At 23.8% G+C, this 27,196-nt stretch overlaps 6 protein-coding genes across 6 annotated transcripts; 1 reads left to right on the top strand and 5 right to left on the bottom strand.

Annotated features, from left to right (window-relative positions):
• Positions 1-3,153: 3,153 nt before the first annotated feature.
• On the bottom strand, positions 3,154-4,017 carry MKS88_001404 (uncharacterized protein; the record flags this gene model as incomplete). Its single annotated transcript, XM_067214325.1, has 3 exons — positions 3,154-3,443; positions 3,525-3,753; positions 3,916-4,017. The coding sequence occupies 3 exons, from the start codon at positions 4,015-4,017 to the stop codon at positions 3,154-3,156; spliced, it is 621 nt and encodes a 206-aa protein (XP_067074772.1).
• A 4,043-nt stretch (positions 4,018-8,060) lies between these two features.
• On the bottom strand, positions 8,061-9,059 carry MKS88_001403 (uncharacterized protein; the record flags this gene model as incomplete). Its single annotated transcript, XM_067214324.1, has 2 exons — positions 8,061-8,798; positions 8,961-9,059. 2 exons carry the CDS (start codon positions 9,057-9,059, stop codon positions 8,061-8,063), a joined length of 837 nt encoding a protein of 278 aa, XP_067074771.1.
• A 4,406-nt stretch (positions 9,060-13,465) lies between these two features.
• Positions 13,466-14,529, bottom strand: MKS88_001402 (uncharacterized protein; the record flags this gene model as incomplete). Its single annotated transcript, XM_067214323.1, has 3 exons — positions 13,466-13,813; positions 13,975-14,151; positions 14,419-14,529. 3 exons carry the CDS (start codon positions 14,527-14,529, stop codon positions 13,466-13,468), a joined length of 636 nt encoding a protein of 211 aa, XP_067074770.1.
• Positions 14,530-17,692: 3,163 nt separating this feature from the next.
• MKS88_001401 (U3 small nucleolar ribonucleoprotein IMP4) lies at positions 17,693-18,977 on the bottom strand (the record flags this gene model as incomplete). Its single annotated transcript, XM_067214322.1, has 2 exons — positions 17,693-17,910; positions 18,047-18,977. 2 exons carry the CDS (start codon positions 18,975-18,977, stop codon positions 17,693-17,695), a joined length of 1,149 nt encoding a protein of 382 aa, XP_067074769.1.
• Positions 18,978-22,011: 3,034 nt separating this feature from the next.
• MKS88_001400 (uncharacterized protein) lies at positions 22,012-22,386 on the bottom strand (the record flags this gene model as incomplete). Its single annotated transcript, XM_067214321.1, has 1 exon — positions 22,012-22,386. One exon carries the CDS (start codon positions 22,384-22,386, stop codon positions 22,012-22,014), a length of 375 nt encoding a protein of 124 aa, XP_067074768.1.
• Positions 22,387-24,087: 1,701 nt separating this feature from the next.
• MKS88_001399 (heat shock protein 70) lies at positions 24,088-26,163 on the top strand (the record flags this gene model as incomplete). Its single annotated transcript, XM_067214320.1, has 1 exon — positions 24,088-26,163. One exon carries the CDS (start codon positions 24,088-24,090, stop codon positions 26,161-26,163), a length of 2,076 nt encoding a protein of 691 aa, XP_067074767.1.
• Between the last annotated feature and the right edge of the window lie 1,033 nt (positions 26,164-27,196).

Below are 27,196 nucleotides of genomic sequence, written 5' to 3'. Positions count from 1 at the left end.
GGCAAGTATATATGAGTTATAAAGTGGCAAGTATATATGAGTTAAAATGGGGAGAATACAAAAGTGAAAAAGGGGTCTTATAAAAATGTAAAAAAATTTCGATCTTATTAATGCAAAACATAGAATCCTTATATAAGTAAAGAATTATAAGTATAAATGGAATGAAAATAATATTTATTTGTACTACAATGGTTTGATGCTAAGTATGTTAACTTCCGATATGGGGGGTCTTATATTTGAATACTATTGTATCCGACTCCTCCTGACAATGTTAGCATGCACATGCTCTTATAATAATAAGATTGAGGTAAGTGCACATTGAATTAATTTTTCACATTCTTTTATATTAGAATGAAATACTTTGAATGGTAATATGAAATGCTTTAACTCTTCATACTTAATGCATATATATATGTATTACAGAAAAAGAATAATATAAAGTTGTATCGTATTGTTAATAAACATTTATGAAATAAACTATATTAATAATATAATTTAAAATTTTATAAAAAAAAAAAAAAAAATACAGAAAATTTGTGCGCACATCAGGGAATTGTTACTATAAGTGTAAGCACTTCGGATGAACCATAGAAAATTTTTATATTTTATTTAAATTTTATTCATGCATATTCTTACTCATCGCCAAATAAATTATATATATATTTTTATGTTTATATTTATTTATTTTTGTATAGTTAATGAAATATAATATTTTTTTTTCTTGCCTTCTCTACAGGAATAGTATATATATATATATATATATACATATACATATACATACAGCACTATAAAAGCTTTTCGTGCATATATAAAGCAAATTATCTTTTTAAGTACATAGAAAAAAATTAACGAATAAACAAAGGGGGACATTACATCAGTAAAAATTATATAAAAATAAATATGAAAAAATAGAAATAGGTAAAAAAGAGTTTATGTGTAATATTATGCTTGATTGATTATTCCTGAATAATACTTAATATTTTGCTTTCTCATTTATAATATCCCACTTAACAACATTACAGAAATTTTATTTATTTTATTATAAATATATTCTACATGTACTTGTTTTCCTTTTTAATTTTATTATATAATTTTTTACCTTATTTTCATAATGAACAAAATATTTGCACTATGTAGCTTATTACTGTAAACACTATTATGAAATACCATTTTCGATATAGTAAAAATTGATACAGCTAATTCATCATTTTAGGAAAAATTTGAATATTTACCTGTACAAGTCGGGCAAATTTTGAGTTACTGTATTTAGTGGAGTACTAAATTTTTTGTAATATGTTCATTTTTAATATATTTTGAAAGAATGTTTGCATTTTATTGTAGTATGTATTCTATGGTATTATAGTCCAATAATAAGATTATTCGCAATGAAATACTCATACAACATAATATACTACTGTTATGAACAAATCATAAAGGAAAAGAAATTATATATATGTCATAAGTATAATACAATTAAATAATTATTTCTATTGAGGTATAGGAAAACTACATGTATGTATTCACTTCAAAATTTCAGAATGACTTACATTTCCTGTGTTTTAGAAAATTACCAATATTTATTATGAGAAATATTCATACAAAATAAACCTGCTGGAGTTCGTAAATAAATACATGCATATGTATACACACACACACACACACATGCATATATATATATATGCATAATAATTGGTAATATGTCTATAATACTGATTTGTAATGAGTACTGAAAAATTGTTTAATAGCCAATTAACATATTATGCACATAGAAAAGGGAATTTCCAGTAAGAATCTAGAAGTAGTGAATAACATTACATGAAAAAGAGTGTAATATATTACATGAGTATTTACTCACAGTAAAAAAAAAAAAAAAAAAAAAATTAAATAAATAACCCATTTAATTCATATTATTATTAACAGGTCAGGTATTTTCTTATAATACAATGTTATAATAATCTAAAATAATATTTATCATTAATGTACACAATTTAATAAGCATAAAAAGAAAATTATAAATCTCAACATAATAATTAAAGAAGCAAATTTATTTAAAGACACTAATAAAATTGATAATTCCTATATTTAAAAAAAATAAGAACTATACATTAAAAAAAGTATAAGGGTTAAAATTTGTATTGCCAAAGTAGAAAATTTTCAGTTATGAAAAGCATTTCGCCCATTTAACAGTATGCACTGTATCTATTTTACTCCTGATACGATTTCTTGTATTTAAATAAATAAAAATATATAAATATAGATAAATAAATAAATATATATATATATATATATATACAACTCATTTATGTTTGGAAAAAAAAAAATTAGAAATACTTTAGATTAATTTTATAAGTTTATTAAAAAATAAAAATTTGTATAATAACATGAAAAGACGGATGTATATAATAGCATTTGGTTTTACATTTATAATATATAAAAATTATTTTACGAATGTGAAAATAATGCGGATAAAATAGAAACAAATATTTTAAATTGTACAAAATTATACACAATTAGTAATGAACAATTATAAAATATTTAACAAATAAAAAGTACATTAAAAAAGGTTTGACAACAAAATAAATAAATAAATAATTACCAAATTTTTAATTTATTTATGCAAAATTGAACATATCTCATATATCTTTTAAGATAACGCTTGTTCATTAACATGTATAAGACATTTCGTATAACACTAATGATATTAAAAATAATAAGAGGCGATTCCTACAATAATCTTTTTTTTTTTGTCGGTGAATATATATATATATACATATATTGAGAAACGTCCATTTTTCCTTTATTTCAATACTACAGAATATATATGTTCCTTTCGATTATTTACAAACTAACGTACTACTATAACTTCTTTTCTGGTTAGTAAAAAATATGCACATATTTGTTTAATATATACATAACATAATAGCACTTATTCACACTTCATATAAGTGTATGTATTTATGTATGTATGTATATATATATAATATGTGCGAAGGTCGTAACATGTAGCATTTCTCACTAGCTACCTTTTATTTGCCTGTCCCTTAACTGCGGGGGTCCTGTTCTCTCTTTTGCATCATTTTCGCATCATTTTCGCATCATTTTCGCATCATTTTCGCTTCAGTTTCTTTTTCTTTTTTTTTTTTTTTGACTATTTCAACCCCTTATGATGATGTATAATCCATTACTTTTTTTTTTTAAAAGTTTAGAACATTTGTGTTTATCTCCTTCAATAACCAATTTCCATATATTCTTATTGAGCTTAATAAAAGAGGGAAATTTTAAATACGATATTAAAGATAACTTCATTAAAATAATAAAACGACACCTAGAAGAATATTCCATTCCTTTTAAATTCAAAATAAGTTTTTTATTACAGTGCGACGAGTAAAAATCGCGTTCATCCTTGGGTAGTTTATTTTTAGACCATTTTGCATATTCCTTTGCTAATTTATGCATCATATCAACATAAAGTGACCTCAGATACTCACTGTAATGTTAAAAAATAATATAAGCCTTTTTCTTACTTATGTAATTTGTAAAACATTTTCTCAGTTTTTGATCTAACTCCTTTTTTGATAATTTGTTTGCTAAATCGGATTCCTTACATCCGAAAGGCAAATTAGGTCTATTTTGAGTTACAAGTGGATGATTTGAAAGTGCCTTCAAAACATTTTTTTTTTCTGCATCATCATTTTTTATTCCTTGTGATACATAATTTAATATTCTGGAGGATCCACGCTTACTTAAGTGGAACTCTCATATTAAGTTATCTTGTTATAAAGACACAGAATTCTACAAAAAAAAAAAAAAATAATAATAATAAAATATGTATATATGTATACATATATATACAGACTTACTACGTTTATCATTTTAGCGTATTAAACAAAGAATCTACAGTTAAGCACTTTTTACGTGTAAAAATTTTCCTACTGATAACAGGGTATTCAAAAAAATAAATAGGGCGATGGTAAATCCGGATAAACCAATCTTTTTTAAATCATTGTTCGTAATCATATTTTTCTCAAAATGGGGAGAATATAAGTTTAATAAATAATAATCAGTTAATAATTTTAAAATTAATTTATTAATTACGGAAAATTCTAATTCTGAACAATTTATTAATTCGTTAAAAGTTAAAAAGTTAGATAAACTATTTGTTAAAATTTTAAATAGAAAAAAAATATAATTCGGTACTCAATATACAAATATAACTAAAAAAAAAAAATTCCTTATATTTTATTCACAAGTCAGGTAATTTAAAATAAAAATGCATGAACTGTTCAGGCGTTTTCGGCAGAATGTTTCCTTCCTAATTTTTTTATTATATGAATGTCATGCTATATCTTTTATTTATTAAATTCTGTATATACTAGTTTTGCGTATATATATATATATATGTATATGTATATTTTTTTTTTTTAGATGTATGCTTAAATATAAATTAAGAAATATGGTGAGAATATAAAAGTTCAACTGGTTGGTTTGGAAAAATTGAAATCACGAGCATACAAAGAAAAACAAAAAAAAAAAACATGCTAATAATATATAAGGAAAATTTTGTAATTTTTGTTACAATAAAATATCATTTTATTATTTATTATTTTTTTTTCAATAGATATGGAAGTTACCTTTTTAAATGGTAGTGTTACCAATTCGAATTTCAAGGAATGAAATACTTAATTACAAGGTTAATACAGATCATCAGTAATAGTCAAATTATTTTTTTACTAATTTACGATATATGGTAGCATTATATATTTGGAATACTGTAGTTCTTTTTTTTTTTTTCAAATGGAAATGGATTTATATATAATATTATATAAATATTACATGTAATCAAAGGTATAAAAAATTACTCTATCTTTTGTAATAATTTCATTTAAACAATAATCTAGTCTATATACAAAATATTTGAAAATTGAAGAATACATATATGTATATGTATATATGTATATGTATATATGTATATGTATATATGTATATATGTATATGTATATATGTATATGTATATATGTATACATGTATATATATAGATGGATAGATATATCATTAACTATTCAGGACATTTGTACACAAAATTAACTCCTATGTACTTACAATATTTTTTAATAAACGTTGTTACATTACGCCCTTTTTATACATGAACATTCATATTTATTTTTATTTATTTTTTTTTATATATAGTAGCTATAATGTTTTTTTTTTTCTGAAATTATCACAATAGAATATATGTATATGTGTATATATATATATATATATATATATACTTTCTTTTTTTTTTTTTAATGTAACTATCAGAGAATATGAAAGGGAAAATGAAAGAGAGAGATAGAGAGAGATAGATAGAGAGAGAGTAAATTAAAATAAATTACGGACCGTATATGCATACGTGAAAAATTATGAGAATAATACGAATGAACATAATATTTTACAAGTCGACACTAGGTGCAGTGAAAGTCAATCAATAATTATGAATTTTTACCGTCAACTTTGCTAATTTTAAGGGGATTATTGATTCCTTTTAATCAATTTGTAGAATTACCATCAGTAGAATGTAGTATTCTTAGGGATATCATAAAATTACACTATATTGTTTTCATCATTTTTTCTTATCATTAAATAATAGGATATATATATATATATATAATATGCTTTTTATGTTATTTTATTATTTTCTACTTATTTTGTTTTTTGTTAAATAAAATATATATTTTTTTAAATTAATGCAATAATCTAAAAATTATAGTTATATGTGATGCACATATTTTTGAAAAAATACATGCAAATCCTACTTAAATTTTTGCTTATGTTAATATATTATGAAAATTATATATAATCCATTATTTACACTGCCAAATGGTAATGTGTAATTTTGCTTAAAAATATTGTTCATTTTTTCTTTTTTTTTTTTTACAATTATTTATTTACATTTATTTTTTTGCATATATTTTTTTGCATTTATTTTTTTGCATTTATTTTTTTGCTTTTATTTATTTGCATTTATTTATTTGCATTTATTTTTTTATGTTTATTTTTTGTTATAATTAATCTGATATAATGAAAATACCTAATTAAATTACTCATATATTAATGAGTAAAATTTAACATTTTTTGCTTTTCCTTTGAACATATATAAATATTATATATTTTTATCTCCATTCATTTTTAATTTACTATTCTTAGATTAATTAAAAAAAAATAAAACATTATACAATTGAAATTCAATAAATCAGTAAATATGAATTGAATGTCTTAATAAATATAAAAAAAGAGAGAAAAAAAAAAAAAAAAAAAATAGTATTATTCGCTATATTATAAGCAAATATATGTATTATATATATACATAATTAACCAAAAAATGCGTATGCTCCTACCCTTTAACCTGGTTTCCTGCTAATACAAATGATAAAACGTTGTTTTGCAAATTTAGAGACCATTTTTTTTCGAAGCTGCTGTCCTAATGTCCATAGTTAACATTCCTTAGGTGCCGTGCAAGGAACAGCAAGAGAAAAAAAAGAAAGTCCATTGTAATATTATACTTATAATTTTTTCTATTTATTCCTTTACTTGTGAATATATAAATATATTTAAAAAAAAAAAAAAAAAAAAAAGACTTATTTAGACTTTATTAATAATTCGAAAATGTTGTACATACGTAAAATATAAATTAAAATCAAAGTACTTCAATGAAATATGTTATATGAATGTACATACAAAAAATCACTTTTTAAGGAAGCATTTTTATGAAATATTATGAACTGTTAATGCATTTATCTTCCAAATTGCCTGACTTGTGCATATAAAGTTCTTGCATATATATTCTTGTTCTTAATTTTTCTTAATTGAATAAAAATTTATATACGTTGTTCTATCTAGTGAAGTATCTTATAAAGTATGTTCTCACATATATAGTAATCTTCATTTTGAAAATATAAGGAATGTTTCATTAAAGGATTGTCCATTAAGAACATTAAAAACATTACTTGAAATTAGCTATTTCTTACTTACACCTTTAAGGAGTTAATTAAAATTTTCGTTAGCTGTAGGGATGTAATATAAAATATTATATATATCATTTCACAAAATTCAATAATGATGTTGTGCATTATATAGCACTAGAAATGTTATTGCTTTATCTAATCATAGCACTGTTTAAATATTTGTAATTCTACATATATGCATATATATATATATATATATATGTACGTACATGTACATGTTGTACATATTATATGTACGAGGAAAATGCAACTTGAGATCATATTAACTTCGTTAACTCGAGTATATATAAACCGAAAAATAGTTATTGCCATGGGAAAGAAAAGCAAAAAAAAGAAAGCTTCCTTAAAGTTAATTTTACAAGTCCATTAAAAAATAAATAATTTATATCATTAAAAGGAGCGATATAGAGCGAATATGTTGTAAATAACAATATTTATCATTTCATATATATATATATATATATATAATGATATATTATATTACGAATATGAAAATAATGAGGACAAATAACAAACAAAAATTTAAAATAATACAAACTTTTGAACAAATAATATACAATAACATAATTTAATAAATGAAAAAATAAATTAAAAAAGACAATATAAAAAAAAAAAAAAAAAAAAGAATTTTTTAATTTTCAAGTATTTCGTATAACAATAACGATGATGATAATAGGAACAGAAAACTCTTACAATCATTATTTTTTATGTTAGTAATTACATAAGGGCGAAAAATCATTCTGCCTTTATTTCATGTACTACGAGTATATATTCCTCTCAATTACTTATTAACGGACGTACTACTATTTTCCGGTTAATACAGAATACACATGAACTTATATATATAATATATGATTATGCACACATACATATAAGTGTGTATGGAGGTAAAATTTGTTTGAGGCTTCACCGCTGACTGCTATTCTTTTTTTTTTTTTTTTTGCCTGATGTTGCCTTAAATGCAATTCCCTTTTTCACTATTTGAGCCACTTGTTTTTTTTTTTTTTTTTTTTTGCTCATTTTAGGGCAACATGCCCTTCCCCTTTTTTTGTTTTATTATGCTACATAATTATTTACTCTCTCTTCTAATAATTTAGTCCATTTTTCTTCATATTTCTTAATAACAGTATCCCATATTTTGTCAAAATTATCCAAGAATTCTAAAAGATGATATTTAGTTCTTATAAATTTCGTCATGAGATAAAAAAAACTCCACCTAGATATATTTTGCATTTCTGATAAACATTCCAATAGATATAATTTACATTCTTCCCATAATACCTCAAAATAATCATTAGGTATATGTTTTTCTTGAGACCATTTGATTAACAATGTCTTTATATTACATAACATATTTAAAAAACATGTCCTTTTATTTTGAAAGTAATAATGATAAAAGAAATAACCTTCACTCTTTTTTGGAAAATACGAACATCTTTCAGCTAAATTTTTTACCTCCTCTATTGATAAATTTTTCGAAATATCTTCGTTCGTACATCCGAATGGTAGATTATATGTTGGTTCAGATAAACTTGTTTTTAATTCATTCATAATTTCATTATGTTCACTTTCATTTTCGTCATCTTTATTTTCTCCATTTTCATTTTCGTCATCTTTATTTTCTCCATTGTTATTTTCGTCAACTTTATTTTCTCCATTGTTATTTTCGTCAACTTTATTTTCTCCATTTTTACTTTCTTCATTCTGAGTAATATCAGCTAAATTTCTTGGGCATCCCCAAACATGTAACTGTAACTCTGTCAATGCATTTTCTTTAGATAAACAAATAGTATTCTACCAAAAAAAAATAAAAACAAAAAATTATATGTATGCATGTGTATATATATTCATGTATATATATAGTGTGTACTGATTAATAATCTTATTATTTTAGCATGTCAAACAACGCATTATTTATAGTTAAAAACGCTTTTTAGGGTATACAAATTTTCCTACTAATAATACATTATTTAACACTACATTTAGAAGAACAAACAAACAGGAGATGCTAAATCCGAACAAGTAAAACCTTTTTAAACAACTCTTTGCAAGCATATTTTCCTCAAAATGTGCAGAATATAAGTTTGATTTATAATAATCAGTTGATAATTTTAATATTAATTTTTTAATTACGGAAATTTCTAACGCAGAATAATTTATTAATTAGTTAATGGTTAAAATGGTATATTAACTATTTGTTACACTTTTATGGGGAAAAAATATATAAGTACGTTGTTCTTACTATAAAACTAAAAAAAAAAAAAAAAAAAAAAAAAAAAAAAAAAAAAAAAGCCTTATATTATTCACAAGTCAGATAATTTTTAATATAAATGCATGAACTATTCAGGTGTTTTCATCATAATGTTTCCTTGTCCATTTTCTTATAACATGAATATCATGTTATATATTCGTTAAATTCTACATATATTAGTATTGAGTATACATATGCACACTTAAGCAAAGGTTGAATAATTGTCGTAATATCGGCATATGTTTTATACATATACATAAACATATACATGTATATATAACATGTACATTCATGTGCATATACATTCATGTGCATATACATGCATGTGCATATACATTCATGTGCATATACATACATATGCATATACATACATATGCATATACATACATATGCATATACATACATATGCATACATGTACATATATATGTGTTATTTTTTCATATTTTTTTTATCTGTAAGCTAAAATATAAATTAAGAAGTAATGGAGAGGATGTGAAAGTTCAACTGGTTAGTATGAAAAAGTATAATTGGAAAACATGCAAGAAATAAAATGGTAATCATATATAAGTAAAAAATTTTTAGTTTAATTACAGTAACATGATAATTTTTCATTTATTATTTCTTTCATGAAGGCTATGGATGTTACCTTTATAAATGGTAATTTTGCCTATTTGAATTTCAAAGGCTGAAATAGATATTGACAAGGTTAATATATTAATATGCTAATATGCAGATCATTTGTATTGACAAATTGTTCTTTTTCTAATATACTATATATATGTTAGTGTTAAATATTTTGAATACTGTAGTTCTTTTTTTTTCAAAAAGTAAATAATTTATAAATAATACATATATATATTATATGTATATATTAATTGTATATATTAAATGTATATATTAATCGTATATATTAATTGTATAGATTAATTGTATATATTAATTGTATATATTATATGCATATATTAAATGTATATATTAAATGTATATATTAATTGTATATATTATATGTATATATTATATATATATATTAAATGTATATATTAAATGTATATATTAAATGTATATATTATATGTATATATTATATGTATATATTAAATGTATATATTAATTGTATATACTATATATATTCAATAGTATAAATGTTCTATCTTTTGTAATAAATTCATTTAGAAAATAATCTGGACGCTAAATAAGTATTTGCAAATTTAAAAATATATATAGATATAGATATATATTATTCGCTATTCAGGTAATTTGTTTAAGAAATTAATTCTTATGTACATTTAATATTTTTTGATAGAAGTTCTTGCATTAAATCTTTTATATATACATGAACGTTCATACGTCTTTTTACTTACTATTTTTATGCGTAGTAGCTATAATTTTTTTTGTTCTTACAATTATTACAATAGAATATTTGTATACATATGTATATATATATATATACTTTCTTTTTCTTCTAACGTAACTCTAAGAGTATGAAAGTCAAAATCGGAGAGAGCGTATACTAATATAAGTTATTGATCGTATATGTATACATGAAAAATTATAAGAACTATAAAAATAAACATAAATTTGTACTAGTCAACACTTGTTCTGTGAATAATAAGCATACGAAAGAATATAAATTTTCACCGACAACTTTTATAATCCTAAAGGAATTTCTAATTTCTCCTAGTCAGCTTGTATAATTGCTGTTGGTAGTATTCTTTGGGATATAAGAAAATTAACTAATTTTTTTTTATTATTTTTTCTTATAATTAATTAAAAGGATATGTAACAGATAATAATGTTTTCTTATTTAATTTTATTTATTTTTTTAAATTAATTGTGTTTTTATAAATCCAGTATAATTATTTAAAATTTACATCTATTATATATATAATAAATGTATTTTTGAAAAAATACAAGTAAAATTGTTTACTTAAACTTTTCCATATATTATATATATTATTAAGGTACATCTAAAATTTATTATATATATATATATATATATATAATGCACTACGACCAAATAGTAATGCGTAATTTTTCCTTATATAATTGTTATATTAATTTTTTTTTTTTCGATTATTTATTTTTTTTTTTTTCGGTTTGATTAACCTGATATAAATAAAATAAATAATAAAATTATTCATATATTAACAAGTAAATTTATACATCCTTTGTTTTTCCTTTGAACATATATGAATATTATATTTCTAGGTCTATTCATTTTTTATTAACTATTTTTGGAATAATTAAAAAAATAAAACATACAAATGAAGCATTTTTAATAAATAAATATGAATAACTTTATTATATACTTAAAAAAAAAAAAATAAAATAAAATAAAAAATGATATTAATATTATTCGCTATATTATATAGTAAATTTATTTTATACATATAAGAATATATACGTATATTATATACATATAATATACACATATAAGAATATATACATATAATATATACATATAATATATGCATATAATATATGCATATAATATATGCATATAATATTATACATTATATATATAATGAGAAAAAAATTGGTTTACTACTGCCCAAACCTGGTTTCCTGCTGGTGCAAAAGTTATCTTCGTGGCATGCGAATTCAAATGCATGGTAATCAAACCCAGGACAGTCACTTCCAGCACTTCCAGAGTTGTCATTATTAGTCCCTGAGCATGGGAAGTCTAGAAAAAAAATATTGCCGTTGTAAATATAAACTCATAATTTTATTTTTCTTTGTTTTTACTTGTTTATATTTATATTTCCATAAAAAAAAATAAACATATGACATTACAATAATTTGAAGATGTGTATAAACGTAGAATATATTAAATTAAAAGTACTTGAAATGAAATTTATGAATGTTCATAAATAAAATAACTACTTAAGGTATCATTGTTATAAAAATTATGAACAGTACATACATTTATATTTCATGTAGCTTGACTTGTTCATAAAATTCCAGATTTTTTTTTTTTTTCTTTTAATTGGATATATATATATATTATATATATATATATATATATATAGTATATATAAATATATATATATATATTATATTTATATTTCAATTTATATATATAGAACAAGTGCCTTATAAACAATTACTCCTGTTTATAATAATTAATCTACATTTTGAAAATATGTTGAATTTTTCAAAAATCGATTATACGAAGTAATTCTACCAAAAATTAACTATTTCGTAGTACAATTTTATAGCAGGTTACTTAAAAATTTTATCAGCAGCTGGAATACAGAACATATTATATTATTTCTTAAAATTGAATAATATAGTTGATACATGATATATGGTGCTACAGATAATTTTGATTTAATCAATGCATATTACTCTTTCTAGAAATAAGGAAATATTTATATATATACACACATACATGTATCTATCTATCCATCTATCTGCATATATATATATATATATATATATATATATATATATATACATATGTATATAGTTATATGCATACAGATTAAAGTGTACTATTGAAAATGCTCTCTCATTTTTTGTGTGAAATCGAATATAAACTTAAATATAATCATATTCCAATGGGACAAAAAAAAAAAAAAAAAATTAAAATAAAATAAAATACTTCCGTGCAATTAATTTTATAAGTTCATTCAAAAATAAAAATTTATATCATTAAAAGTGGGATGTAAAGTGGATGTAAATAATAATAATAATAATAATAATAATAATAATAATATTTATCATTTCTTATGTGCATTATATTATAAATAAGAAAATAATGAGGATAATTAATGCATGTTCAAAATAATACAAATTTTAGCACAAATAATATACAACAAAAAAATGTAATAAATAAAAAAATATATTAAAAAAGATTATATATAAAAAATAATAAAAATTGCAAATTTTTAAAGGATTTTGGTATCACAAAAATATGATCATCATAACGGTAACTAATGTTTTCTACAGTAATCTTTTCTTATGTTAGGAAATATATATAAAGAAACAAACTCACTTTTACTGTATTTCAATACTACAAAATATACTCCGGTCGATTATATATACTGACGGACGTACTTCTAACGTTTGGGGTAAATAAAAAATACCAAAGCACCTGTATATATATATATATAAACAAATTCTTCATGATTATATCCTTTCTATATATGTACGTTCGGTGGTTATTAGAGGACCCCCATCTTCTTTCTCTGTTATTCTTACCTTCCTTCCTAAGTATATCCTTTTTGGCAACTTGCAGCATTTTTTTTTTTTTTTTTTTTGGAATTCTCAATGTCTCTCAATGAAATATAATCATCTACTTTTTTTTCTAAAAATTTAGCCGCCTTGCATCCATATACATCAATATTAGTATTCCATATATTTTCAAAATTCTCCAAGAAGACATTTAAGGAATAATTAGTTATTACAGATTTATTTAGAAACGTAAAAGTTTGCCATCTCGATGAACATTTCATTTCTCTTAAATGTTGAAAAAGTTTTTTCTTACATTCTGTCCAGTAAAGATCATATATATCATTAGGTATTTCTTCTTGTTTACACATTTTATAAAAATTTTTCTTTATTTTGGACATCATTTTAAGATAACATGAAATTTTACATTTAAGATAATAATAATATATACTATAAATTTTGTCCTTATTTACAAAACATGAACATGATTTAACTAACTTATTTATCTGTTTTTTTGATAAATATATCGTAACATCATTTTTCGTACCTCCGATTGGCATTTCATTTTTTTTTTTTTTTTCTTTTTAGCCAAATCAGTCCGAGTACAACTTTGAGCATTTGTATTATTCGTCTGCTGTGCTTTTTCAGCTAATTTTCTAGGACATCCCCTCGCACTTAATTCTAACTTTATTAATGTATTATTCCTTAATGAAGAAGCAGTATTCTACCAAAACGAAAAAAAAGGAAATAAAAAATATAAAAAAAAAAATACATACATAAATAAATAAATAAATATATATATATATATATATATGTATATATATATATATATATATATATATATATATGTATATATATATATATATATATATATATATATATGTATATTATATATATACACATAATACTTATTGACTAATACGTTTATCTTTTAGCCTGCTGAACAACACTTTTGTAGTTAAACGCTTATAACATGTAAAAATTTTCCTACTAATAACGGGGATTCTAACAGTACAAGTAGCACTACATTTAGCAAAACAAGCAACAAGGCGATGGTAAGTCCGGAAACGCCACACTTTTTTAAACCACTCTTTGCAAGCATTTTTTCCTTAAAATGTTCAGAATATAAGTTTAATAAATAATAATCAGTTAATAATTTTAAAATTAATTTTTTAATTACGGAAAATTCTAATTCTGAACAATTTATTAATTCGTTAAAAGTTAAAAAGTTAGATAAACTATTTGTTAAAATTTTAAATAGAAAAAAAATATAATTCGGTACTCAATATACAAATATAACTAAAAAAAAAACAAAAAAACAAAAAAACAAAAAAAACTAAATAAAATAAAATAAAATAAAAACAAATAAAAAGAAATAAAAAGAAATTAAATTTAATAAAAAAAAAAGTAAAAAAAAATAAAAAAAAGATCATAATTATCCACAAGCCAGGTAATTAGGAATATGAATGTATGAACTGTTCAGGTCCTTTCATTAAATTGTTACTTTTTACAATATTCTATTATATTACAAAGGTATAATTCATTTATTCATTAAATTCGACATATATTAGTGATAAGTTATATGTATGTATATATATATGTTTAAGATTGAAGAACTATTGCAATGTAGTAATATCATATATATATATATATATATATATATATACATGTAAAAATTTTTATATATATGCTTAAACATGAATGGAGAAATGGTTAAAATATAATAATCAAAGTGATATGCATATACTAAAGTAAGAAATTATTAAAATATAAAAAATAACATGGTGATATAATATAAAAATTAAAATGGGAAACATAAAAAAGTTAAAAAAGATTAATTTCCTAATAGTAAGTAAAAAAATTATTGGAATTAATTACAAAAAAAATAAAAAATCAGTTTTCCTGTAGTTTCTTGAACTATACCTATCAATGTTCATTATTTAAGCATGCGTAGTAACTTCAAATATTATTTTCAAATTATTCCGACAAAATTAACAAGTGAGCATTATTATCCTTCTACAAAGAATAAACAATGGGTTTTGTGTCGATTCAATTTTTTCCTCATTTTTTTATTAACAAGAAATATACTACTTATTACCCTTTAAAACAGAGAACAATGTAGCATTCTTTTGTTTTTTGTTTTTTGTTTTTTTGTTTTTTTGTTTTTTGTTTTTTTTTTGTTTGTCTTTTTGTCTTTTTGTTTTTTTGTTTTTTTGTTTTTTTGTTATTTTGTTATTTTGTTATTTTGTTATTTTTTGTTAAATTTTTTTTTTTTTTTTTTTTTTTCCATGTTTACTAAAGTATTCATATGCGTAATCGCAATTTTAATCATATTCGTAGTTCAATTTTTTTTATTATAAAGTGCTTATATTTTTTATAAAATGTTCATTGATTATATATAGCATTAAGTTAGTTGTAGTATTAACAAATACACATTTATATGTTTAACGAAAAAACAAAAGATACCGTATAACACTTTTTAGCGAATATTTTAATTAAGTATGTTATGCCATTAATGATAGCTAAAAAACGAAAATACGAAAAAAGAAAAAAAGGAAATTAACATGCTGACCCTAGAACTTATAACATATTTAGGAAACGAAAACCCTCCCCAGTCATTTGGAAATTTAGGTTATGAACATATTTGGTTAAATGAGAATAAAAAATAGGAAATTAGCCACCTGCTTATTGTCGATACAAAAAAATATATATAGGAAGAGCGAAAGAAATAGCTTTTTAATTCATTAAAATTGTTATATTTTAAATATTTAAAAAAAATAATAATAAAAGGCAACCATTTAAATTTCAAATATGATTGCATAAAAAGTAAAATACATAGAGTAAGAGAGTATGAATGTGGTGGATAAAAAAAAAAAAAAAAAATGAAATAAAATGAGATATTGATACTCGTGAATATAATTATTCAAAAATATATATATTAAAAAGAGAATTAATAAGGGAATAAAGCAAAATTAATATATAATAAAAATAAAATTTATAAAAAAAAAATAAAAAAAATAAAAAAAATAAAAAACAAAAAAAAAACAAAAAAAAACTAAAAAACAAAAAAAAAAATGTGAAATTAAGATATTTTTCCTCTTTTTTATAAATTATTCTTACATATTTCTCGTGTGAAATTTTATAATTTACCTTCATGAACGTACATTTTAGAAACATGTTCATTTTATGGTAAAAAATATAAAAAAAATATTATATTTGTATATGCAAAAATAGGGCATTTGTTATTGGATAATTTTTTCGTTTTTAAGGATTCGAAAATTAATCAAACATATCTTGTATGAATATAATAAAAATATGTCCTAAATTTTATGATAACTCGCACAACAAAAGTGAAAAAATAAAAATAGTCAATAAAAAAGTATATCTGTGGTTCCTGTAAATTTACATGAACAAGTCAGGTCGCAATAAAAACGATTAAGAAGCATTAATTTTGCTTTATATATATATATATATACATATACATATGAAATAGTTTTTTTTCCCAAAATATGCTTTCCATAGCAGGATATACAAAAGATTTCATAGGAGCTATTCTTTTTAATTAAGCTGATGTTGACATGATTTTACGTAAATATGATGATTGTAATTTTTTTTTTTTTTTTGCATTCCTCTTCTTACAGCAGAAGGGCGGAATTGGAAAAAACATAATTTTAAAAACATCATTTTACTTTTTTTTTATTTTTCATGAATATTTATGTAGTAACGTATGGTTATGGAACAAATATATAAGCAATTAAAATTAAAATAAAATTAAATAAAATTAAAAAAATTGAATTAAATTGAATAAGATAAAATTAGGGAAGTTGCGTATACCCGTGCATTTAGACGTATACTTATTACACATAAAAAATGAACGAATGAATGAAATGTTTATATACAAATATGACTCAACATAAAATTATTTTTAATGACTACAAAAAGAACTTTCACAATCTCGTGCACTCACATTTAAATATGAACAATACATATTTACATCCCCATATATGCGTATACACATGCACAATGTCAACTATATATATATATATATATATATATATATATATATACGCTGGATCACTTAAAAATACCCCAATCTTAGCAACACTGTGTTTTGGAGTTACCTTTTTGTAGATTTAACATATCACAAAGAGGATACCATGGAATACGAAATTGTCGTTTTCCAAAAAGAGAGATACAAGGTGTACATGTTTTTATGCAAATGCTACTATATATGTCACTGCGTATATGTTACATAAGAATTTTTTTTATTTTTCTGTTTTTATTTCTTTTCCTTCTTTTTTTCCCTCCTCTTTTCCTTCTTTTTTTCCCTCCTCTTTTCCTTCTTTTTTTCCCTCCTCTTTTCCTTCTTTTTTTCCCTCCTCTTTTCCTTCTTTTTTTCCCTTCTCTTTTCCTTCTTTTTTTCCCTCCTCTTTTCCTTCTTTTTTTCCCTTCTCTTTTCCTTCTTTTTTTCCTTCCTCTATTCCTTTTTTTCATCTTCATTATACTGATCTATCACGATAATAATGCCCTTTTTGAATTTAAAAACGGGCGATACACGTATTCATAATCCTCATTCAAAGAATCAAGGGTTTCCTTGTTTATCTTATAAACAATAAAACTAAATCTCGGGCCAACTTCATTTAAAATTATTTCATTGTTTTCATTGGTCTCCCAATTATAATGGCGAAAATATATTATATCATTTTTATTAAAAAATGTAATAATTCTATTATTTTCATATTTCTGTAAATTGCCATATTCATCATTTTTAACGGATATTTGAAATTCTTTATCAGTCTGCTCTGTCTCTTCCTCTTCTTTTCCATTTTCATCAGTTTGTTTTATAATTTTGGTATGTATTCCATTTGCTATATATTCACAATTTTTATTTCTAACTAATTTTTTTTTATTCACTCTAATTTTAACTGGTGGGAATAAATATTTAAAAATATTCATAATTCTTTTTCCTAAATCTGAATTGAAATTATGAAAAATTAAATGTGGATTACACGATGACATATTATTTATCTGATCAATAAATTCATGTCTCATCTTACAATCTTTAATAGTACAAAATAACGTAGGACCAAATGGCAAATGACAAATTATTAAATTTCTTGGTTTCCCTTTATATTCATGTAAAATAATTACATCAGTTATATTATTTTTTCTTGCAAAATTTATTAAATCTTTAACATAATAACTCCCTCTATTTACTTTTTCACTGTTTGGAATCAAAAGCTTAAATTCTTTTGCAAAACTTTCTAACTGAGCAGACGGGTTTCTTGACGTCGTTATTAACACTCGAGGATTTTCAATTCCGCAGAAAAAATATTCATCATCTAATTTTCTGTTAAGTGATTTTTCATCATACAAGTTCATCTTTTTTCTTAATTCATTTTCTTCATCTTTTAAATCCCCTCTTATTTTTTTATTCTCGTTATAGCTTTGCTTTATACTTTTTATTTTATCTGCATATTTTTTCTTTTCTTCCTCCACTCGTTTTAAATATAAATACTCTTTTCGCAATCTTATGTTTCTCCTCAACATTTTTAAGATTTCAGTTTACAAGAACAATTTCCATTCAGGCAACTAGCCCCATGAACGATTAACATACAAAATGAATACATACAAAAATAAGTACATATATATATATATGTACCTACTTTACAGCATTCCAATGTTATAAAACCGAATGCTTTGACGTTTGTTGGATTTGTGTGTTCAAGCAGTTTCCAATGTTGTTGCTTATTTTTTAATATATCTTTTCTGTATTTCGCACAACGTGTTTATAATTTTTTTTATATCACCTAACGTGTTCATAATTTTTTATATTTCACCTAACGTGATCATAATTTTTTGTATTTCACCTAACGTGATCATAATTTTTTATATTTCACCTAACGTGATCATAATTTTTTATATTTCACCTAACGTGATCATAATTTTTTATATTTCAGCTGCGAATATTTTTTTCATTTAAGATAAATTGTTAATAATTTTTTGTTACTTTTGGGATGACTCTTTTTTTTTTTTTTTTTAGCTAGTTATCGCCTTATTAAGATATTTTTATATGCATATTTTTGTATATATATATATATATATAAATATATATAAATATATATTTTTTTTTTATGACTTGGTAAAGAAAGCCAAAAAAACAAAGTACATAATTCTTATGCAATTTTCATTTACAAGTGCAGAGAAGCACATATATATACGTATGTATACAGCTGGGTGATTTCAATTTTTTAATACAATTTTTTTGGCACCATTTTTGTTCCAAATCATTGTTTACAATGCTCTCATTTCACAAAGATGAGTCAAATATGAATAAATTTTCGTTATGTTCTTCTTAAAAATGCATATGGATAGACACATTAAAGTATGCGCATGTGGTAAGAAGCATTTCGATTATTTTTAGTTTCCGTATTCCTTTGTTATATGATTAGCACATATTAAATTGTAAATATGAAAAGTAAAACATAAAAAATTACTTATTTTTTTTTTTTTTTTTTCTCGGAAATTAATAAAGTGTACAATATATTTTATACTAAATTGATTTACGTTCAAATGATAAATAGAACGAAAGCAGCTTATTCGAAGCGCTTCTTGTCTGGTGGGAAACGAGTGCAGAAAAAAGTTGTACAGAAAATTTTCGTAAAAAATTAGAAGCGCTATATGCTTGCTCTTGTACGGAATCACCTGTTATATATACAAAATTAGGTAAATATGTACATGTATATTTTGTATGCTTATGTCATAGGAAAGCTGCCTTTTAATCCAACAGCTAACAAAAAAGAGATATACTTATATGATTTCCTTTTAAAATGGAAATGCTAAATTTTTAGTCAGTTTATTACTACATCGTTTCAAAAATGGACTTCTTTTGTATTACTAATTTAATTTTAAGTTTATATGGACAACAATAAAAAAAAAAATTGCAAAATGAAGATGTGTGTGTTATACACTGTTCATTATGAATATATTTCATTTCTTGCTAGCTTCTCTAATACATCCAATTTTTGTAGCCTATTTTTTATTCATTCCATATATAATAAATCATACATATAAAAAAAGTAAAATAAATTTTTTAAATTATTCCCTTCTCCCCCTCATGGTAAAAACAAAGTTATATATTAAAAAAAAAAAAAACAAAAAAAAAAAAATTTAAATTAACACAAAATTAAATAAGTGAAATTAAAATATACATATGTACATAATATAGTATTAAGAAATAATTAAAATATATATTTTTTTTTTTTTGTGCCCCCCAGTTTTGGTTATTTAACTTAGTATCTCTCCACATTCAGCTTTTTAAAATCTCTGCTACATTGCTTTTTTCCTTGCTATTACTTTTTTTTTTTTTTTTATATTTATTTTCAAGCTGCTATTCTCTTTTTAACAAAAAAAATATAACACTCTCTTTCTACATGCCATGAATACGAAAATTAAAAATTAAGAGAGCAACCTGTGTTCTTTAAAAAGAGTTAACAATGAAGAGAATTCAACCGATTGACAAACGAAAAAGGGGCGAAGCAAATGGGGAAACCACTTAAAAACGAAGTTTACAAAAATTGGTTGCTCCAAAAATCCTTCATTTTAGGAGTTGATAAAAAAGTTTAGGCGAGAAAACAATATGTATTTTTTTAATTTTAAAAATCTATATATTTTGTTTGTCTTTTCCTATTCTCATACACTTTAATAAATTCACCTTGCGATGATTTAAAATTATATGCACGCGTACATAATTTGTGCGATAATATAATTTTTTAATCTTCAACACATTGAAATTTGCTTATATTTGCTTATACATAATTCATAAGAAAAAGGTTCGCATAACACTAGGTTTATATATTTTATTTTGTAAATTAACATAACAATGATATGGATATTCCATTGTTTTATTTTTCCTCGCTTAGCGAAATAGAAATTACTATCCATCCAAACATATAGTATAAGCATTCCATAATATACTGTGCCTTTTAAACATATATTACGCATACAAATATGTGTATGTACATGACATGAGTATGTGCATGACATGAGTATGTACATGACATGTATATGTATATGGTACATATATAACATTTATATATATTTTTTCTTTTTTTGATTATTTATTTTCTGGCCTACCAAGTTCAGTAAAAGCTGCCCATATATTTTTATCAAAATATCATCATATATTAAGTATTCTCTAATATACTGTTAAATCTAATAGTCTCGTTTTTATTTCAGATTTAAATAAATATATGAACATTTTTTACATACAAAGGTATATTATATATATTTTTATGACATACAAGCACGTAAAATTTATTTTTTATGTATAAAACGCTTTAAGCCTTTTACCCTGCAAAATGTAATGATCGTTATCGTTATCATCATATATGCGTGTACACTGCTTAAACGCAAAGAACATGGATGCGGGAATTTCTTTTTATACAATGTGGTGAATATACAAACGGTACATACATAAATCTGCGTAAATTAAAAATTTACGTAGAAAAAAGGGGGCGGCTGGCCTTTATTTGCTAGTTAATCATATATATATACATACAAATATATAAGTCATGAATTTGCGTCAGTTATTGGTCAATACGCCATACAATTTATTATTTAATACACCATACAATTTATTATTTAATACACCATACAATTTATTATTTAATACACCATACAATTTATTATTTAATACACCATTCAATTTACCATTTAATATACCATACAATTTATTATTTAATACACCATACAATTTATTATTTAATACACCATTCAATTTACCATTTAATATACCATACAATTTATTATTTAATACACCATACAATTTATTATTTAATACACCATTCAATTTACCATTTAATATACCATTCAATTTACCATTTAATATACCATTCAATTTACCATTTAATACACCATTCAATTTACCATTTAATATACCATCCAACGAACTCACCATATAATTCACTAATTAAATTGATGCTACATAATTAAGGAAATACGAATATAAAAATAAAATAAAAAATTTTCATTTTGATTGTAATAATCTCTATCATTTTTAGCAAAAATTTTAAGTCATATTATAAACATAATATAAAAAATATGGAAGAACATTTTCATGTTAAAAAAAAAAAATAAAATAAGGGACCAATAAGGATGATGAAAAAAAAAAAAAAAATACCTAGGTGTCGTTTACACTATATAATAAAATAAAAACAATTGGAGAAAATATTATTGCTACATTTGCTATTTTTTCTTTTTCTGTTTTTTGCCCCTAGCATTATTGAACATTTTTATATGTTGAACACGTATATATATATATAGGTACGACTCTATGTGCATATATAATATATCCATGTTATATGTTCATCATGTATATACTGACAAAAGTGCTCCTATGATGGGGCTTTTTTTTTCCGAAAAGTTTAGCCTCTACTGTTATGTGAGGTTCGACCAAGTAGTAGTTCAATAAATGTACATATATACTTATATATATTTGTATATAAACATGAACCTACTACTTGCATATTTATATATGTAATTAGCTTTAAAAAAACATGCAATAGCAATAATTTCAAGGTCAAAAGGGTATGCCTATGTATACATTGCATACATACATATGTATTTATGCATGTATGTACGTATTATGTACGTATTATGTACGTATTATGTACGTATGATGTACGTATGATGTACGTATGATGTACGTATGATGTACGTATTATGTACGCATTATGTACGTATGATGTACGTATGATGTACGTATGATGTACGTATGATGTACGTATTATGTACGCATTATGTACGTATGTATATTTTTTTTTTTTTTTTTTTTTTAAAAGCTACAGATTTGATATGGGACCAGATGGCCCCATGATTTACCCACCCACGAGTAGTTGAAAATTTTGAAAATCACGAATTTTGGCCCCTTAAAAATTGAACAAAAAAATTTAAAAAAATTTGATGAAATAATATTATTTTTTTTTTTTATAAAATTATTTTTCTTCCAAAAAAGAAAGAAAAAATAAAAAAGTAAAATTGAAAGTAAAATTGAAAGTAAAATTAAAAGTAAAAGTAAAAGAGATAAAAAATAAAAGATACAAAATTAAAATTAACGAAAAAGTTAAAGTACATATTTTTTATTGCCAAAAGAATTATTTCTTTTTTTTCTTTATCGATTAAGAATATTGTAAGTATTAAAAAATACATTAAATAAATATATATTATATATTACATATTATATATTATATATGTTTACATGTTAATAATATACCAATAAAATATACATTTTTTAATATATGGAAATAAAAGGGTTGTAGTTACCATTTCACATTGTATATATTTTCATTTTACGTGCATTGCGCAAATTTTTTTGAATAAGTATTTAAATTATTCGCAGTTACATTTTTTTAAAAAAAAAAAAGCTAACAAAGCAAAGCGAAAAACAAGGCAAAACAAAATAAAACACGCATATATTTTTTTTTAATTATTTAAAGTGTCCTTTTGCGTGTATAAGTAAATAAATAAATACATATATATATATACATATATATATATACATATATATATATTTGTATATATTTGTATATATTTGTATATATTTGTATATATACCCCCCCATATATAGCGCATAGCCCGTGCATATAATCAATAAGTCCAAATGGCAAACGCGAAAGCAGCCAAGCCAAATTTGCCCGAGTCGAATATTGCCATTGGTATCGACTTGGGAACAACGTACTCATGTGTTGGTGTATGGAGAAATGAAAACGTGGACATTATAGCAAACGATCAGGGAAATAGAACAACCCCATCGTATGTTGCCTTTACTGATACAGAGAGACTAATAGGAGATGCAGCAAAGAACCAAGTTGCTAGGAATCCGGAAAATACTGTATTTGATGCAAAGAGATTAATTGGAAGGAAATTTACAGAATCATCTGTGCAAAGTGATATGAAGCATTGGCCATTTACAGTAAAGTCAGGTGTAGATGAGAAACCAATGATTGAAGTTACATACCAAGGGGAAAAGAAATTATTTCATCCCGAAGAAATTTCATCAATGGTTTTACAAAAGATGAAAGAAAATGCAGAAGCATTTTTAGGTAAATCCATAAAGAATGCTGTAATTACTGTACCAGCATATTTTAACGATTCTCAAAGACAAGCAACAAAAGATGCAGGTACCATTGCTGGATTGAATGTAATGAGAATTATTAATGAACCAACTGCAGCAGCAATAGCATATGGTTTACATAAAAAAGGAAAGGGGGAAAAAAATATTTTAATTTTCGATTTAGGAGGAGGTACATTTGATGTATCTTTGTTAACAATTGAAGATGGTATATTCGAAGTGAAAGCAACAGCAGGAGATACACACTTAGGTGGTGAAGATTTTGATAACAGACTAGTTAATTTCTGTGTAGAAGATTTTAAGAGAAAAAATAGGGGTAAAGATTTATCAAAAAATAGTAGAGCATTAAGAAGGTTAAGAACACAATGTGAAAGGGCCAAACGTACGTTGTCATCCTCTACACAAGCTACCATCGAAATTGATTCCCTTTTTGAAGGTATAGATTATAGTGTAACAGTAAGTAGAGCAAGATTTGAAGAGTTATGTATTGACTATTTCAGGGATACGTTAGTACCAGTAGAGAAAGTCTTAAAAGATGCTATGATGGATAAAAAAAGTGTACATGAAGTTGTTTTAGTTGGTGGTTCAACACGAATTCCTAAGATACAAACATTAATCAAAGAATTTTTTAACGGCAAAGAAGCATGTAGATCTATTAACCCAGATGAAGCTGTAGCATATGGTGCAGCAGTACAAGCAGCAATATTATCGGGTGATCAGTCCAATGCTGTTCAAGATTTATTGTTATTAGATGTATGCTCCTTATCCTTAGGTTTAGAAACTGCTGGTGGTGTTATGACAAAATTGATTGAAAGAAATACAACTATTCCAGCAAAAAAAAGTCAAATCTTTACGACGTATGCTGATAACCAACCAGGTGTGTTAATCCAAGTATATGAAGGAGAAAGAGCATTAACAAAAGATAATAATTTGTTAGGTAAATTTCATTTAGATGGTATACCACCTGCCCCTAGGAAAGTACCACAAATTGAAGTTACGTTTGATATAGATGCAAATGGAATTTTAAATGTTACAGCTGTTGAGAAGAGCACGGGAAAACAAAATCATATTACTATTACCAATGATAAGGGTAGGTTATCCCCTGAAGAAATTGATCGTATGGTTAATGATGCAGAAAAATATAAAGCAGAGGATGAAGAGAATAAGAAAAGAATTGAAGCAAGAAATAGTCTAGAAAACTATTGCTATGGTGTTAAAAGCTCATTAGAAGATCAAAAGATTAAGGAAAAATTACAAGCAAATGAAGTAGAAACATGTATGAAGTGTATTTCTACAATACTTGAATGGTTAGAGAAAAATCAACTAGCTGGTAAGGATGAATATGAATCAAAACAGAAAGAAGCCGAAGCAGTCTGTGCTCCAATTATGTCCAAAATATATCAAGATGTTGGAGGAGCTGCTGGTGCTGGTGGTATGCCCGGCGGTATGCCAGGAGGTATGCCAGGAGGAATGCCAGGAGGTATGCCAGGTGGTATGCCAGGTGGTATGCCAGGTGGTATGCCTGGAGGAATGAATTTCCCAGGAGGAGGAATGCCCGGAAATGCCCCATCTGGAAGTGGACCCACTGTAGAAGAAGTCGATTGAACGATGTGTTAAAAGTACATAGTGGAAGAGAAAAAGTATAGGAGAAGGGGCCCGCGTTGTTAGGTTATCTTACGAGAAAGAACAAAACGGAGCATTTACTGCATACATATCGTGTTATATATATATATATATATATTACGATATATGTGTGTTTGTAAATTGCAAATTTGTGTAGTTTATTATTTTTTTTATTTTTTTGTAAATTAAAAAATTACTTGAGAGCAGCATATTATTACATATTAGGCTTGTTATACGTGTTAAGCGTCTTTATACATATTTACATATTATATACGCAAAATTTAATTCATCAAACGCACGTTTTTACATCATGTACTCGCATATCCACATCTTACATACAAACCGCGAAGCACTTCCGTGTGCACCTTTTTACACGCCCCCATCTTAACGAAGAGGAACATGAAGTTTTGTTTGCGCAAATGTGTGTATAAACTCATTTATTTTCATCTTTATAATAATGCAATTAGCCGATAAGAAAGCGGGTTTTCCCAGTGCTAATGATGCGCATTGTATATATACATATATATATATATACATATATATATATATCTGTGCAGTAGTGCGTCGTACAACAGGAACAACTCACATATTAACGCGTGTATGTATATACATGCACACGTGGTCGTATGCATATATTATCGTGTATTTTGCGTGTATGTGTATATTGTGTGTGCCATACTTGTACGACGCGTATATTTTCGCCAATTAATTTTTTTTTTTTTTTCTTACTCTGAAATTTTAAGAAAATTTATTTCAAACTTCTCCTTTTTTTTAATGAAAACTGCGTAAGGAATTAAGGCAGCTCCTATTGGGATCGTCCAAGCATGTGTTATACATATGTGTGTATATATGTACATATATTTATATACATATTATACATATCATATGTATGATCCCTATCCGTAAGTATATGCCTAAGATGAATAATTAACATTGTAGGTTTTTGAATATAAGTATTTATGTTCGCAGTATGGGAAACATATAGTATTAAGTTTAGGTTTATGCTTGTCGGATT

Source organism: Plasmodium brasilianum, chromosome 5 (assembly GCF_023973825.1).
Source record: "Plasmodium brasilianum strain Bolivian I chromosome 5, whole genome shotgun sequence".
NCBI lineage: Eukaryota > Apicomplexa > Aconoidasida > Haemosporida > Plasmodiidae > Plasmodium > Plasmodium brasilianum.
This window is presented reverse-complemented; position numbering and strand designations above follow the sequence as displayed.